Source organism: Lithobates pipiens, unplaced genomic scaffold (genome assembly GCF_037356315.1).
Source record: "Lithobates pipiens isolate NorthernLeopardFrog02 unplaced genomic scaffold, aLitPip1_a1.2 Scaffold_8, whole genome shotgun sequence".
Lineage (NCBI taxonomy): Eukaryota > Metazoa > Chordata > Amphibia > Anura > Ranidae > Lithobates > Lithobates pipiens.
In genome coordinates this window covers 582,467,983-582,485,639 of record NW_027507903.1, presented here as the reverse complement: position 1 = coordinate 582,485,639, position 17,657 = coordinate 582,467,983, and the positions used below count along the sequence as shown (strand labels likewise).

The 17,657-nt window shown below is 44.7% G+C and overlaps 1 protein-coding gene across 1 annotated transcript; it reads left to right on the top strand.

Annotated features, from left to right (window-relative positions):
- The first annotated feature begins 469 nt into the window (after positions 1–469).
- Positions 470–9,562, top strand: LOC143961129 (uncharacterized). Its single transcript, XM_077470309.1, has 2 exons — positions 470–1,483; positions 7,704–9,562. The coding sequence occupies exons 1-2, from the start codon at positions 755–757 to the stop codon at positions 9,279–9,281; spliced, it is 2,307 nt and encodes a 768-aa protein (XP_077326435.1). The 5' UTR covers positions 470–754; the 3' UTR covers positions 9,282–9,562.
- Positions 9,563–17,657: the final 8,095 nt, after the last annotated feature.

Genomic DNA, 17,657 nt, shown 5'->3' with positions numbered 1-17,657 from the left:
GTGGTGACGTGGGGGAGGGGGTGCAGGTATGGTGGTGACATGGGGGAGGGGGGTGCAGACATGGTGGTGACAGGGGGAGGGGGAGCAGCAATGGTGGTGACATGGGGGAGGGGGGTGCAGGTATGGTGGTGACATGGGGGAGGGGGGTGCAGGTATGGTGGTGACATGGGGGGAGGGGAGCATGTACAAAGACTAGAGAAAATGGGAAGAAGAAGAATGGCAGTGGCAGAAAGGTATCTCGCACTTATAGCTGACCTGTATGTATATATGAAGAAATATACGAATGGTTCAGACGAAGGAAACAAGGGCGGGGAAGAGGGCTGGAGGGGCGGGGAGGAGGATAGTTATTAGTTATCAGAGTCCGCTCTTGCTCCACCCAGCTCAGTCCCGCTAAAACTGTGCCCCGCCCCAACCCAGCCGGCCAGCCCCCCAAAGCTGACGGAAACAGGAAGTTACTAGTAACGGTGCTCACTGCGCGCGTGCGAACTGACCGCCATCTTTCTTTCCAGCAGACCGCCATTCTTACGGAACCTGCGCAGCTCCTCTCTGGGCTCGCTCAGCGGCCTGCTGTTCCGGCGTACATCTCTACGCTTTCTGTAGGGTGATCCCCCCATCAGCTCTCTTTCGTATTCACCACGTTTATTGGCTCCGTATCCGGAGTGAAGCGCCGGTGGGGGTGGAAGGGCGTCAGAGAGGCCATTTTCTTCCTGTGAGGAGAACCTCATAAGGAGCCAGGAAGCCGGCTGACGGAATAATGAGCGCTCGGGGTGGTTTTCGAGCAGGTGGAGCGAAGAGGGGTGGAGGCGGTGGCCGTGGAGGCGGCGGTGGTCGTGGCCGCGGAGTCGGTGGTGGTCGTGGAGGTGGTGGTCGCGGAGGTGGTGGTCGCGGCGGCGGTCGTGGAGGTGGTGGCAAGTTTCAAAATTCGCCGCTGAAGCAAAACCAGAGCCCCAACGCAAAGAGAGCCCCGCTGACCTGCCCCGGCTGCGACTTCACGTGTTCCTCTATGCAGAACCTTCGAATCCACTTCCAGCAGACCAACCATAAACCGCTGGAGGATGGGAAAACGCAGAACCCCAGAGCCAGCCAGAGGGACCCCGATCCCACGCCGAGCACAGGAACCATCCCCGAGCACATCCGCAAATCCGTCTTCTTCCTGAAGGATTACATCCACCGCACGGACCGGGAGCCCATCATCGGACTGGAGTACGTCATGGAATACCAGCTGAAGGTCCGGCCGGGGGGCGCCACCGAAACCAAATACTTCTGTGAGATCTGCGAGATGGACAGCGACCTGGTCACCATGATGGAGCACCTCAACTGCCATAGACACCGCAAGCTCTACCTCATGAAGGCCTTCCCCTACGTCCTGAAGGCCCCGTCCAACAACAAGGAGGACCGGGCGCAGTTCATCAGGAGGATGGCCATGGAGATCGAGCAAGAAGAGGGGACCAAGATGTACAAGATCGACTCCACCGTCAGAACGGTACTGTGAGCACAACACGCAGAGATCAGGGAAGGTTCAGGAACCCCACCCCCTTCCTAGTCCCGGGATCTTTACTAGGCGTATGAGATTGAACAATGAAAATGTCATCTCCGGGAGACACGGTAGTGTAATAAGGAATGGCTGTATGCAGGTATACACTCTACTTGTGTAGATTCCAGGGATTTGCATAAGTGGAGCGTTCGCCCACATACAGACATTAAGACCCCATTTCACAATGCCAGCGTTTTTCAGACGCTACAGCGCTAAAAATGGCGCCTGAAAAAAGCAGCTCCTTTCTCTCCAGTGTGAAAGCTCAAGGGCTTTCACACTGGAGTGGTGCCCTGGTAGGGCGTCACAAAAAGTCCTGCCAGTAGCTTCTTTGGAGCGGTGAACTCGGCGCTGCTCCCCATTGAAATCAACGGGGCAGCGCTGCGATACCGCTGGCAAAACGCCACTCCGGCGTTTTGCGGGCGAATTTAACCCCTTTCGACAACGGTAAGGCGGCACAAAAAATGGCGCCACTTTTTGGCCAACGCTCCTAGCCCCCCCCCCAAGTGGCTCGATGTGAAAGGGCTCTAAAGCAGGGCTTGACAAATTTGCTTGGAATCTAGGAGCCAGCTAAAAAAAAGTTAGGCGCCAGGTCGGTAACGCCGATCCGGACCTGGCCTGACATGGAGACGAGTGAGGGGAAGATGGCGCCGCCCCCCCCCCCCCCGTCTCCCAAGTCATTGCCCATAGCTCTTAGAGGGACATTTTATTACTTTTTATTTTTTTCAAATGACAAAATTTTTTTAGATTGCATTTTAGTGTAAATATGAGATCTGACATCTTTCTGACCCCCCCCCCCCCCAGATCTCACATTTAAGAGTACCTGTCATGCTTTTTTTCTATTACAAGGGATTTTTACATTCCTTGTAATAGAAATAAAATTGACACAATTTTTTAAAAGCACAGAGAAAAAAATTAAAAATAAAAGTTAAAATAAGAAAAATAATTTTAAATGCGCTCCATCGCGCCAAGCAGAGGCGAACGCATACGCGAGTAGCGCCCGCATGTGAAAGCGGTGTTCAAACCACACTGTGAGGTATTGCCGTGATCGGTAGAGCGAGAGCAATAATTCTAGCCCTATACCTCCTCTGTAACTCAAAACATGCAACCTATAGAATTTTTTAAACATCGCCTATGGAGATCTTAAAGGGTAAATGTTTGTCGCCATTCCACAAGCGGGGCGCAATTTTGAAGCATGACATGTTTGGTATCAATTTACTCGGTGTAACATTAACTTTGACAATATAAAAAAAAATGGACTAACTTTACTGTTATTTTTTTAATTAAATTATTTTTCCCCCAAACAAGTGTGCTTGTAAGACCGCTGCGCAAATACGGTGTGGCAGACAGTATTGCAACAACCACCATTTTATTCTCTAGGGTGTTATAAAAAATATATATAATGTTTAGGGGTTCTAAGTAAAGGGAAGGAGATAGGCTGGCAGGCAGTGAAAACAAGCAGGGGAATCTCCATTAGCATTGCTGGTTGTCATACCAATAGCCACCACAAGAGGGCGCCAGATTCCAGAAGGAAGCATAGGACCGCAGAAGGCCTTAAAGCCGGGCCCTCAATTGCCGGTGGCAGCGCGGGCCAACGCAATCACGCTGGGGGGGAGGGGGGTGTGCACAGAGACAGGATTACCCCCAGCTGTGCTGCCCCATGTCGCTAATTCTAGTCCCAAATGCGACCTGGCGCCAGGGGTTTGTCGAGCCCTGCTCTAAAGGATGTGTAACGGTTCGTGTTTAAAAAAAAGTCATATTTAAATTCTCTGTGCAGTTGGTTTTGCACAGTGTCCCCGATTCTTCTCTTCTGGGGTCCCGTGTCCTGCTGCTGGGTCTATTGGCACAGACAGCAGGACTCACCCCCCCCCCCCCCAGCTCCTGCATTATTGGATTTGATTGACGGCAGCGGAGGCCAATGGCTGCGCTGCTATCAAGCTATCCAATCAGGACCCGAGACACCTACTGGAGCTGGTGTGCTCATCCCCATAGCTGGAAAGATTAGGGTCGGGTAAGTAAATGGTGGGCAGCTGCATCACAGGAGGTTTTTCATCTTGATGCATAGAATTTATTAAAGGAGTTGTAAAGGCAGAAGGGTTTTTTTTTTTTTTGTAGTCTAACTTCAGCCTGTTCAGTTAGCCACTTCAATACTGGGCACTTCCCTCTGCCCAGGCCAGTTTTCAGCTTTTAGCGCTGTCGCATTTTGAATGACAATTGCACAGTTATATTGTTTTGTTCCCTCAAATATAGCTTTCTTTTAGTGGTATTTGATCACTTCCTGAGGTTTTTATTTTTTGTTTGTTATAAAATTGTGTAAATAAGTATGCTTTCTCCTTCACTGATGAGGCTGCACTGACCCCCCCTGTCAAGTGTGCAGTCAATCGGCTCTCCTCTACTCGTATCTGTCAGTGCGAGTGGAGGAAAGGCCGATGCATGGCTCTTCCTGTTTACACTGTGATTGAACACAGCTGATCACATGGTAAAGTCAGAGGCTCTTTACCGAGACTGGTGATGCAGTGTGTACTCTCCCCTTCTCATTGGCTGAGACACTATTGGCTCCTGCTGCTGTCAATCAGTGAGCCAATGAGAGATGGGGCATGGCTGAACCGTGGCTCCATGTCTGAATGAACACACAGCAGTGGCTCGGCAGTGCACAAACCAATCTATATACGCTTACTGGGATTTTTTTTTAACCAAAAACTTGTAGACAAATACATATTGGCCTAAAAAAATTTTTATAGCATAAAATATATATATATATATATATATATATATAATTTCAAAATTGACAGTCTTTCTTAGTGCAAAAAATAAAAACCGCATAGGTGATCAAATACCACCAAAAGAATGCTCTATTTGTGGGAATTAAAAGGACATACATTTTTTTGGGGTACAGTGGCACACAACTAGAGGTCGACCGATATGCCGGCCGATATTTGCAGTTTTTTAATTAATCGGCATCGGCCGAGTTTAGAACAGCGGGACTTGGAAATGACTTCTGTAATAGAAGTCAGTGTAAGTTGCCTGAGTCGTCATAGAAGCTGTCTTTCCTCCTCTGGGCAGGCTGCCAAGAAAAGAACAGAAAGATACAGGTGTCCGTTTATGAAGGAGTGATCAGTGGAGATCCAGAGGATCGCCGCTGATCACAGCCCATAAACAGTATATAAACCAGAGATAATCAGGGGAGAAGTGTTTGAACTTGTTCTCCCGCCGATTATCTCCGCACACTGAGAATCCTCATTGAATGACACAGTAATGGTCACTTTATGAAGCTGAGATCTCAGCGCTTCACTGGTGATCTGTGTCAGAATTCACACTACCCGATTCACCAACTCAGAGGTGGAGAACCGGGGAGTGAAGAGAGAATGTGGGGGAATCTGAGGAGGAAAGAGGAAGATAATTAACTTCCTTATGCTTCGTTCAGACCCCCCAACACTGTAACCATGTCCCCCTGTCATATGTATGTGTATACATATATATACATTATATATATATATATATATATATATATATATATATATATATATATATATATATATATATATATATATATATATAATGTGTGTGTATATACATGTGTATATATAATGTCTGTATGTGTATACATGTATATATTATGTAGGGGGACGCTTTATTTCACTAAAATTAATCACACCGCGTGTCAGTGTATTGAGCTGTGATAATTTATCACTGCTTAATAAATTGACATCTGTGTGTATCTGTGAATTTCTAGTACTGTAATCTCGTAAAGTCTCACGAGATTACAGTATTAGGTGCCGTTCTCCAGTGTTAGAAGCGTTTGTAGATCGCTTCACTCCTCCAAGGGTGAAGCGATCTACTCCGCTTCATAAAGTGGCACACAGAGGAGAAAGATCTCCTATGTGAATGCCAGAGAATGAAGCAGTGAATAGATTTCACTGCTTCATAAAAGGACACCATAATGTTTACACTTGAATGAATGAAATCATCTCAGTGTGTAGAAGTTCTCAGTTTAACCATTTAAAGGCTAAATCTTTTCTGACACTTGTTGCTTACAAGTAAAAGTCCTGTATTTTCTGCCAGAAAATCACTTAGACCCCCCAAAAAGGATATATATTTTTTAGCAGAGATCCTAGGGAATAAAATAGCGGTTGTTGCAACATTTTATGTCACACAGCATTTGCACAGAGGTCTTTCAAATGCATTTTTTGGGGGGGAAAATACACTTAATGATTAAAAAAAAAAAAAAAAACTAAAACAGTAAAGTTAGTCCATTTTTTTTTTTTTTCGTCCAAAAGTTTTGAGTACTTGTTTTTATTTTATAGGCTGCTTGCACACTGGAGCAGGCAGACGTTGATGGTAAAATGTTGCTAGTTTTAGCAGTGCTTTACCATCATTTTAGCGGTGCTATTCGGCTGCTAGTGGGGTGCATATAATCCTAGCTAGCGGCCGAAGAAGAGGTTAAATGCGCCCGTGAAGCACCGCTGCCAAATCGCATTGCATGCGCTTGGGCAGTGGTGCCCATTAATATCAATGGGCAGGAGTGGTGGAGAAGCGGTATACACCACTCCAAACGTGCGGCTTGCATCGCCTCAGTGTAAAAGCACTCTGTCTTTCACACAGACTGCAGGGGAGCCATTTTACAGGCACTATTTTTAGCCCAAAAGCGCCTAATAAAAAACGCCCCAGTGGGAAAGGTGTCTGTTAGGTTTTATGAGATGAAGGGGGATAAATTAAAAAAAAAAAAAATCGGCCTAACATATCGGCCCAAAAAAATCGACATCATATATCGGCCGCCATGATTTCTAAATATCGGCATCGGCCAGAGAAAAACCCATATCGGTCGACCTCTACACACAACCACGCAATTGTCAGTTAAAATAATGCAGTGCCGTATCGCAAAAAATGGCCTGGTCATTAAGGGGGTAAAATCTCAAGGGGCTGAAGAGGTTAAAGGGAAAAAATTGACTTTAGTATCACTTTAAAGAGGAAGTAAACCCTGATGAGTTTAATTCCTCTTTCATTCACTGCAAAGGCAAAGCATAATGGACTACTATGCATCGCATAGTAGTCCATTATGTGTCACTTACCTGACACAGGAGCCAGCGAAGTCGCCGCTGTCCCCTGTAGTCCGCCGCATCCATCTTCTTGGTGGGGTCTCGCAGCTCCGCCGCTGTCATTCAGCGAAGCCGCGATGATGTCACTCCTGCGCATCTGCACAGGAGCCGACACGCACGGCAGCTCCGTCGTTGAGAATGCCGCGCTCAGTGCGCCTGCGCGCCGCTGTCTACGGCGCATGCGCCGTAGACAGCGGTGCCTGTTTTTGGGCAAATATCTCCTAAACCATATAGGTTTAGGAGATATTTCTTGGACCTACCGGTAAGCCTTAATCTAGGCTTACCTGTAGGTCAAAGTGGTTTGTAAGGGTTTACAACCACTTTAAAGGTATTGCAAAGGTTGGTTTGTGTTTGTTTTTTTTTGTTTTTTTATATGTTATATTTGCCTCCACTGTGCAAGGGTTTTGCACAGAGTGGCCCTGATCCTCCTCCTTCCTCCTCCTTATGCGGTCCCCCAGTGCCCCCCCTGGCTCTTCCCCGCATCGAGTGTCACCACAGAGAGCCACATTCCATGGGGGCACCCGTGTGGACGCACTCCCGAGTCTGCTGCGTCCATTGACACAGACATCAGGACTCCTCCCCAGATTCTGTGTCACTGGATTTGATTGACAGCAGCGAGATCCAATGGCTCTTGCTGCTGTCAATCTATCCAATGAGGACCAAGACAGCGGCTGGAGCTGGGGTGCTTCTCCCCGTTGCTGGAATGATCGAGTTCAGAAAAGTAAAAGGGAGGTGCTGCACTACAGAAGGTTTTTCACAGTAAAAAAAAACCTTGAGGGTTTACATCTCCTTTAAGCTTTGGCAAAAAAACACCAGATTTTGCACTCTTCAGTCTTAGTAAATCCCCCCCCCCCCCCCCCCCCCCCCCAAGGTATCAGGATATATCCTGGTAAAGGGAATAACAAATCCTGGGCTGTCTTCTGTAGAAAGGCTCCCCCATGTGAGCACAGACTTTCATTGATTGGTTATGCAGATGACTTATGTACACATTGTCTTTTAATTAGTTTGCATGCAGCTTATCTGTATTATTGGTTGTTGATTTCACAACAATCTAATACTTCTGATCTGCATTCCAGGTACCAATGAAGTCAAAAGAGACAGAACAATCCAAGCGAAAATCAAGGTGGGAATATGAAGGAGATAAACAAAAGAGGATGAAAAAGGCTCTGCACTACCTGGAATCGTTTGAGATTGACAATGACAACGAAGCTTCTACAGTCACAAGGCTCACAGAGAAGTTGATAGCGGAACTGAAGTATCACTCAGACAAGTTAAAACAAGAGGCTCTTTTCCCAGCAAAAGTGGCCAGGGCAAAGGATGTAGCCATGTCAATAACGCAGCAGGCTTCTAAACTGCGGAATGTACCACAGAATCCAGGCCAGCAAAACCCAATGAATAAAGGACCGCCGCAATTTAATAAAGAACCGCCGCAGTTTAATAAAGGACCGCCACATTTTAATAAAGGACCACCACAATTTAATAAAGGACCCCCAGAAAACCTCAATTTGAAACCGAATATGCCTGTGCCAGGTGGTCCTCCTCAACCCACAAATGACAATCAGTACTGGCCTCCCAACCCTGCTTTTCCACAAAGGCCACAAGGTATGGAAAACCCTCAAGCTGCAAAGTTTAGTTCAGGACCACCGGCGGAGCAACCTCCTGAGGAAAGCAAGTTCTTTAAGAAATTGAAGTCATTGCTTTCTGCCGTTCCACAGAATTCCACACAAGTGCCAGACGATGAACAGATGCATTCAAAATTAATGATGTTAAAATCCTTGTTGTCCGATAAGAGAGCAAGTTTACAGAATGCACAGACAAACCAGTTTCCACTTCAAGGTGCCCCTGTGGTGCAGGATTGGGCAAGTACAGAAAATGTATTTATGAATCAGCATGCTGTGAATACGGGTCAGTTCAGTCAAAACGTAATGATGGAGATGGCCTCCATGGTACAAAATGCACCAGCTAATCAGAATTCACTAATGCAATTGGCAGCGTTGCTTCAAAACAGACAGATGAACGCAAATCCAATGTTTCCTGAAAACCAGAACATTCAAAACCAAGAATATTTTCCTATGGCTGATGGTTCAATGATGCCAATGGACCAGAGTGCTTATCAGCAGCCATATATGGAACAGCAGCCATTTATGGCGCAGCAGCCAGGGTTTGCCAACATACCTCAAAGCGGAGAAGGTTTTGGCTTTGGTGAACCAATGGAAGGAAATTTTGGAAATAATATGGGTCAGTACAATGACCTTACAGCTGAGCCGGCCCCTTATACGAGGGTCTCTCTGTCCCCTAGTAAACAAAGAGCAGAAAGTGAGAAGTTTCGAGATATCAGTTTTGATCGTAACTCAAGACGAGAATCCAGATCACAGGAGACCAGATCCAAACATGGTGGGCGGAATTCAAGGTCATTGGATGATCTTGAACGGGCAGAAAGGGATCGCGACCTGCCTTATGGCAAGCGCACTAGACTGGACCGAGATCGCATGCCTAAAGAAAGTGCAGACTGGAGGAATCGCCATTCTGATGAACGTGGCCCCATAGATGCAGGGGCAGGTAGCTTGTCTGTAGATCTCCTGAAAAGGATTAGAGGAAAAGACTTGTTTACTGTGTCAGCAATTCTCAGTGAATACGCAGATCCTGATAACTAAATATATTGTAAATCTGTGGATTTTCCAGACAACGTGAACTGTGGGCGCTAAACAGTGTGCGTGGTCATAATTTCCATAATGTATGGCCGTTTTTTTTTTTTAAGAAAAACATTTTTATTGTTTGTTTTTTTTTTTTTTTTAGGACAATTTCAAGTAACAGCTGTACCTTTTTTTTTTTTTTTTTTTTGTTTTTTTTTTTTTTTTTTTGTTTACTTCTGAATGGGAAGAAAAAAATTAGAAGCAAAAAAATGTACATTAAAATATTACATTCTGTACCATTACAGATTCATTTTTTTATTTCATTAAAGTTCAAATTTTGCGTGCTTTTTTCCTTCCTGGTTTCTAACTAATGTATTTTCTTGTTTTACTTCTGAATAAAAAGGTAGAGACTTAAACTCTTCCTACCCACTCTGAAGTCCCTTTAAGAAAATTCTGAAGGATCGCTAATCAAGTTACATGATTGGAAGCTCGTCACACCTGCTACCAATCGTTTGTCTGGACCGGGGCTGTCTTTGACGGCTTCTGCTGCTGCCTTCATGTTAAGTGAGGAGAGAGCTACTGCTCTCGGGCACAGCACCAGATCAAGATTGGGCTCAGGTAAGTAAGGGGGAAGAAGCTGAAAATGCTTTCTCTAAATCAAATTTTATTTAAACTAAGGAATGGCACAGACACAAACTGTCACACAGAATAAAAGAACTAAAAGTAGAGCAAAAAAAACTTTTTATTTTTTTTTTTTTTTTACCTTAAACTAAGGCAGAACTTTTTTTGTGTCATTTTGGATTGTGTGCATCGGAATTAAAATGCTTGTTAATTTTTATTTATGTCTGTGTCCCCGTTAAGGCGATTATTGCTCTCTGTTTGTCTTGTTTACCATTTAAAAGTAAAAGAAAAGCCCAAATTTTAGGTTGTCGCCACAAAAATAAGGTGAAATTTTCGAATGTGGACACTAGTTCTGGTGAGCCGGGGGACCCCCAAAGGATTCCTGTAATTTACAGGGATTTCCTCACTTCCTGTTTTGGCTATGGGACAGGAAGTGAAGGGAAATCTCCACAATGGGGGGGGGAGAGAATCTGGGTTCTAAGCCTCGCTTGCTCTGTCCAAAATGAAAAAGTTTTGCCTATAGTTCTACTTTAATGCAGAGAATTCATTAAGGTAAAAAAAAACACCTGCCTTTATAATAGGGCTGCAACTAACGATTATTTTCATAATCGATTAATCGGCCGATTATTTTTTCGATTAATCGGATAAAATCATAAAAAAAAAGCAATATGCCATTTTTCCATTTATTTAATAAACACCAATGATGGGGTACTATTCCTCCATGCGACACACATGGGGCAAGGGAGAATTACCCGCAAAGAAAGTATGGTGAATGTCAGATTCCCTGCTTTATTCATATGTATGTGTATATATAAAAATAATAATAGACATATAAAATACTCCCCCCCCTCCTCTTTATTCCATAGAAAGTATACATTGAGAACAATATATAAAAAAATAATTATAAATAATGTTTATGTATAAACTATATGTGTAAAGGTAAAAAAAAAGGGGGGGAATATACATACACACACACACACACACGTGTGTCCCCCCCTCCCCCCCCAGTATAGACGACACATTCCTCCCCTCACATGGTGTCACTGCCCCACCTCCTCTCAGTGCTCCCCCTCCGGTGTCTCGGGTTCTCTCACCCCTTCATGGTGACAGTGGCTCCTCCTCGTTGGGGCGGAGTCTCAGTCCAGACCCACCACATGTGACTCGGCCGACTCCTCCGAATGGCGCAAAGGGCACCCTGAAGCCGGGGGGTGGATGCACGCATGTGCAGAGCACACGCTTCAGTCACGGCAGCGCTGGAAAGTGGCCCGGCAAGGGCTTGCCACGCCTGCACTCTGAGGCGGGTCTATCGGAAGGCTGTTGCGTAGAGGGGGGAGGAGGAGCCAAAAGCAGCGTAGGCGTGTTGCTGGCGGGACATCAGCTGGGTGGAGAATGCGAGCAGGCGTAGCTGCGTGCTCACGGACATGGCGCATGTGTAGGACACAGGAGGCTACACAGGATTCTAACGGACCGGCAGGGAGGAAGGTGCGGACCAACTAATCAATAATGAAAATCGTTGACAACGATTTTCATTATTGATAATCTCGATTAATCACTTCAGACCTACTTTATAACCACTTTAACTGCTTGCCACCCGGGCTCCAGTACATTTACTGGGATACAGGCAGGCTGGCTCATGTACGTCATCCAGCTGAGGGGCGCGCTGTCCCCGGGACCACTTTGATCACCAGACACAGGAGATTGTGGCTGTAGGTCATCAATATGAGCTGAGACAATCACAATTTTAAAGCTGTTCTAAATGAATTCATTAACAGCTGATTCCTATAGTAATGCGTTGACTAGCCCACAGCCATCACATGCTACCTGGGACAATGACAGCACCCTGTACCATGTGATAGCTGTTGGCCAATCACAGCACACAATAGTAAGCTGTTATGAATGTAACCTATTCACGACAGTTCAAACCGTAGCTGTTACCGTGATCATCACTGTAACAGCAATCAAAGTGTAAAAAAAAAAATCCCTCATCCCTCCCCCGAGTAGCAGTGTCACTATTCTGGCACTGAACTACTAAAAATTAAAAGAATGAAAATATGTTTAAAAAAATGTTTACTTTTTACCATACTGTCACCAGTCAGTGGCCCTGATCACCGTCACAGAGAATGTTAAATAGGAACACTTCAGCTAGAAGGGCTGCCCAGCTTGCAAAGCTCATTGGCCAGTCATGTGATCCGTTCCCCCACCAATTCTCCCTTTAATACCAGGCTCATCACTTTGGGGTTTAGGTTTTGAAGAAGGAGCCTTTGAGCATGCTCTGAAACAAGTCACCTCCCCTTGCTGACATTACTTCCGCCACCTGTATTCCACTGTGGTTTCAAGAAGTACCGCAGCCATCTTGCTCCTCCAAACCCTTGGTTCCTGCAGCTGCTGGCCGACACAGTGACAGAAAAGACGATCTCAGGAGGACTTCATACATTGCTGAGCCTGTTTACTGTGTAATCATGCAAGTGTTTTAACCATTGCCTTTTAATAAAATTCCTGTCATACTGCATTTAGAAGCGCCTTTCTCTGCATATCTGATCACCATCACGCCAGGTCGTATGTTGATGCTGTACTGCACTGGTGACGGCATATAAAAAAAAAATAATTGTGAATTTTTTTTTATTAATTTCTTCATTTTCCAAAAAATTACAACTTCAAAAAAACTTACCATGCCTCTTACTAAATAACTGTCTATTTTCCAAAATGGGGACATTTGGAGGGTATTTTGTACTGATGTATATATTATAGTAGGATAACTTTTACACAAACCTAATTAATATACATTTATTGAATTTTTTTTTTTTTTGAGGACATGTAGCAGAATACATGTTGCCAATCTTGTGGGTTGAATGATGGTCAGTGTCATCCATTCCTGTGAGCCCAGACCGCCTGCTAGGGGCATATCATAATGCAGCCTGGTCACACAGTACTCTGTCCACAAGGATGGACCACCTCCACCAGAGGAGACAAGGAAAGGACCATAACATCATTGGACTGTCTCACTGACCTTTTTAACAAGGCTTTATTGAAAACAGTATACCATAACAATCACCATAAAATACCGTTACATAAGCAGCAACAAATACAATAGAAAGTTTTTTTTTGCAAAATGTGGTAAAACATTAGTCGAAACTCTGTTTTAAAAAAAAAAAAAGTGCAAAAACTTGGCACATGGGGAGTAGCATATTTAACCACTTGCCTACTAGGCACTTTTACCCCCTTCCTGGGGGGTAAATCAGTGCTGTCATACGTTGAATAACAATTGCGCGGTACCCAGACAAAATTTATTGCATTTTTTTTTTGAGAGAGAGAGAACTATCTGTTGGTGGTATTTAATCACCGCTGGGTTTTTTATTTTTTGCTAAACAGGGAAAAAAAAGTCCAAAATTTTATTTTATTTTTTTTCTTGGTTTCTGTTATAACGTTTTGTAAATAGGTAATTTTTCATCCTTCACTGATGAGCACTGACAGACACTGATTGGCAGCACTGGTGGGTACTTTTGGGGCTGCACTGATGATCAGTGCCCTAATTATCAGTGTAGATGTCCCCTGTGTATTTTCTGGTTATTGGCTCTCCAATAACCGCAGATCCTGTTTACACTGTGATTGGACACAGTTGATCACGTGGTAAAGAGCCGCTGTGATTGGCTCTTTACCACAATCTGTAATCAGCTGTGTCTCAAGGGCACAACAATCACAGATGCCTGCGGGGACATGCCAAAAGCGCGATCAGGGGAGGACGTCCTGATGCCTTCCTGGTGTTGTGTCGAATACTGTCCCCCATCGGATAGTGTCCGCCTTGTACTGCGTTTGCACACCTGGGCTTCCATTGAAATGCCCTTTGGGTAGTCCTTGCCCACCCAGCAGGCCCTATAAAGTCAATAGGGACTGGGTTCCATCAGGCATTACACCACCTAAATAAATGAGCACCAATTGAAGGATCCAGTGCCAGGAGGGCGACATTACAAGCTGTCCTCACATCTTCTTTCTGAATCTGCAGTAACCAAAGAAACTTGCCAGAAAAAAAAACATTATAGAAATGGAAAAGAATACCGTGCTAGCTTGGACACCCTAAAAGCAGCAGCTGAACAATGTGAGATATACACAAAAAAATGAAACAAAATACAGAAAAAAGCTGCGCAAATAAAACTAAAATTGAATGATAAATCTAATACCAAACATAAGAATATATATATAATAATGTGTGAACAAAAACTAGGTGAAAATTAGACAGTTCAAGTAAAAGAAAAGTCCAATAAATCCAAGTGAAGAGTGAGTAAAAATCCTTGGTAAACAGACACCACTGATCAACCAACAGATCCACCACCACATGAATAACGCGCTTACCAGAGGGCAAGCTTGGATAAGCCTGTATGATGACTTGACATCCAGACACCAAACCAGCAGCGTCACTTCTCTGTAGTCAGCACCAAAGGTAAACCAGAAATCTCAGCAGGTACACGGCGCACATACCAATCAAAGGCTCATAAGGATGGAAGAAAGCCAACCATAGTGTGAATCCGTATAGATACATTTATTTAAGTATCAAAAAGGCACTTACAAGAAATAAGTGGAAAAAAGACATCCATTAAAAGCAATTTGCGGGCCGGCTTGCATACACCTGTTCGTATCCGGGTCACGATGACATCAGCATGCCAACCTCCTGACGTACGTTTCGTCTATAGTTGACGTCGTCTGGGGAACGGGCGATGCACTGGCTCATCGCAATAAATACGTTCGTAGGTAACCACGCCTCGTTGTGACTCCTCAGTGGCAGGAAACCTCGTTACTTCATTGCAAAATTTAAGATAGTGATAAAATAAATGGACAATGTAAAACTATCCAATAAAAAAAAAAAAAAGAATATATTATTGGTGAACAGGAGCACAAAGGAGTAAGTTATAAAAAACTTAATGTATATCAATATATATGAGACATCAGACTAGTTCATCCCATCATTTAATGACACAGAACCTCAATAGGTGAACGGTTGAGTGTAAACCCCGCACTACCATTTACTGGGGAAAAAAGACTACAACACTCAAAGCACATATAAATGTATATTACACACAGCCACTGGTGTCATGAGAACGTTCAAAGTCCTAAATATGTTAAGACACATATATAGAGAATATATATAAAAAATAAAATAAATAAAAAACAACTATTAGACCAATTGATGAAAACTGGAATATAGAAAAATACATCCAGAATTCACATAGTATATGTAGACAGGATATATGTCACTAAAATATAGCAAGTACACCCAAACCTAAACGTGGAATATACATAATATCACACTGGACCCAATGATCTCAATCTCAGGGTCACTTAATACCTCTATCTATTCCCACCAACTCAATGGTCAGAAAGGATATATATATATATATATACCAAAAGATTGTTTTTATAAATAAAAAAGGTGAAATAAGGAAAATAAGACAATTTAAAAATACAAATGCCACTGAGGTGTCACATCAGGTTTACATAGAAAATCATAACTCAAGAATTATCGATGAATGCATTCATGTCGAAGTCAACATTCAACCTGAAAGGGGTGTAACATTTGATTTTATGTGTCCATGCCATCTCAAGATGCCACGAACTAGAGATCCACCCCTCCATTGGGGAATATATCTATAAATTCCTAAAAATATGGTTTTGGCAGGATCCTTACTGTGAACTTCCAGGTAATGCCTGGAAACTAGATGTTTAGGAAAGCCATTTTTTATATTCATCACATGCTCATTAAGCCTAACCATGAGGGGGCATATGGTCCTGCCCACATACTGTAGCCCGCACAGGCATTGGAGCAGGAACACAACCCCCTCCGTAGAACATGTGACGAATGGCTTAATTTCAAACCCTGCCAGAGTACTAGATGATCTAAAACTATGCGTTCTCCTATGCAGGCAGCCACTCAGTGAGCATACCCTGCACCTCCTACACTGATAGAATCCCGTTAGATTTTAAAAGAACCCCCTCTTAATGGGGGGGGGGGGGTCAAGAACATTGGGAGATACTCTGCTTCTAAGGCACCTTTGTACATAACCTGAGGTTTTGTAGAAAGGACCGTATTCAATGTCTGATCATTAGTGAGAATGTGCCAGTGCTTCCCAATAAGTTTCCCAACATTGTTGTGTTGTATGGAATAGGTGCTGATAAAAGGGACCAAAGGTATTCTATCCCTATTAGGTAATCTTTCCTTAAGCAGGTCACTCCTATTGATTAATGACACTTCCTCCAGAGTGGTTTTTAGAGATGCATTCAAATAACCTTTCTCTATAAATCGTTTAGTCGAGACATACACCTGAAGTAGAAACTCCTTACTGTCAGAGAAATTCAGCTTAAGGCGTATATGTATTGACTTTTGGGCACTCACCGGTGCCAGGCCTCATGATGGCAACTGTCAGTTGGAATATAAGAATTCCGATCAGTGCTTTTAAAAAAAAGTAGCCATTGTAAACTGATCATCCTTCACCCCAATTTTGAGATCTAGAAAATTTATTTCAATTTGACTGGCCTCATAATTCAGAAAAATGCTCCTGCTGTTTGCATTTAATTCTCCAAAAAAAGAGGTCCAAGCAGTGGCGGCCCGCCCATAGGGGGCGCCCGGGCGCCGCCCCCCCCTCTCCCTAGGTGTAAAAAAAAAAAAAAGTTAAAAAAATAAAAAAAAAAACGGGCCCTTTAAGACATAAAAAAAAAAAAAAAAAATGTCATTTAACAATTTAACATAGTGTACTGTGGCGCCGGTCACAGTGCACTATGAGAAGCGCCACGTCGATGCAATCACAAGATTGCATCCATGGCGCTTCATTTGCGGGTTGAAAAACCCGCCTTGCGGCGCACTGCAGAACGCCGACTAGCTTCCGCCCGTAAAATCACTGTGATTCTACGGGCGGGAGCATTGTCATTCTTAGGCAGTCACTTCCGGCTTTCGGCTGCTTCACGAAACCCGGAAGTGACGTAGGCAGCTCCGTTCCTTAGCCCGAGCGGAGCTGCCAGACAGTGAGAGGTGAGTCACCGCATAAAGGCTTTCTAGCTTCTACTTTGTGGAGAATGTTCGTGCATTTAGCTGAATGAATGCAAAAAGCTTTCACAGCCAGAACGGTTTCCCCAGGCCAGGCGACTTTTGCCGTGGCCAATCAGAGAATGAGCTCTGAAGGGGGAACTCCACGCCAAATTTCTGAAAAAAAATTTGACGTGGGTTCCCCCTCCGAGAGCATACCAGGCCCTTAGGTCTGATATGGATTCCAAGGGGAACCCCCTACGCCGAAAAAACGGCGTGGGGGTCCCCCCCAGATCCACACCAGACCCTTATCCGAGCACGCTACCCGGCCAGCCAGGAAAGGTGGTGGGGACGAGCGGGCGCCCCCCCCTCCTGAGCCGGTCCAGGCCGCGTGCCCTCAACATGGGGGGGTGCCTTGGGGGAGGGGGGGCGTGCGGCCCCCCCACCCCAAAGCACCTTGTCCCCATGTTGATGAGGACAAGGGCCTCTTCCCGACAACCCTGGCCGTTGGTTGTCGGGGTCTGCGGGCGGGGGGCTTATCGGAATCCGGGAGCCCCCTTTAATAAGGGGGCCCCGGATACCGGCCCCCCACCCTATGTGAATGAGTATGGGGTACAATGTACCCCTACCCATTCACCTGTGAAAAAAAGTACAAAAAAAAACACAACACAGGGTTAAAATATTTTATTGCACAGCTCCGGGGGTCTTCCGTCTTCGGGGGTCTTCTCGCCGGACTCCTCTGCTATCTTCTTGTAGCTCTTTTGCTA

Excerpts from the sequence above, each read along its gene's own strand:
- LOC143961129 (XM_077470309.1), top strand. The coding sequence starts at position 755 with ATGAGCGCTCGGGGTGGTTTTCGAGCAGGTGGAGCGAAGAGGGGTGGA. Across the intron at positions 1,484-7,703 it reads TCGACTCCACCGTCAGAACG|GTACCAATGAAGTCAAAAGA; the intron begins GTACTGTGAGCA and ends TCTGCATTCCAG.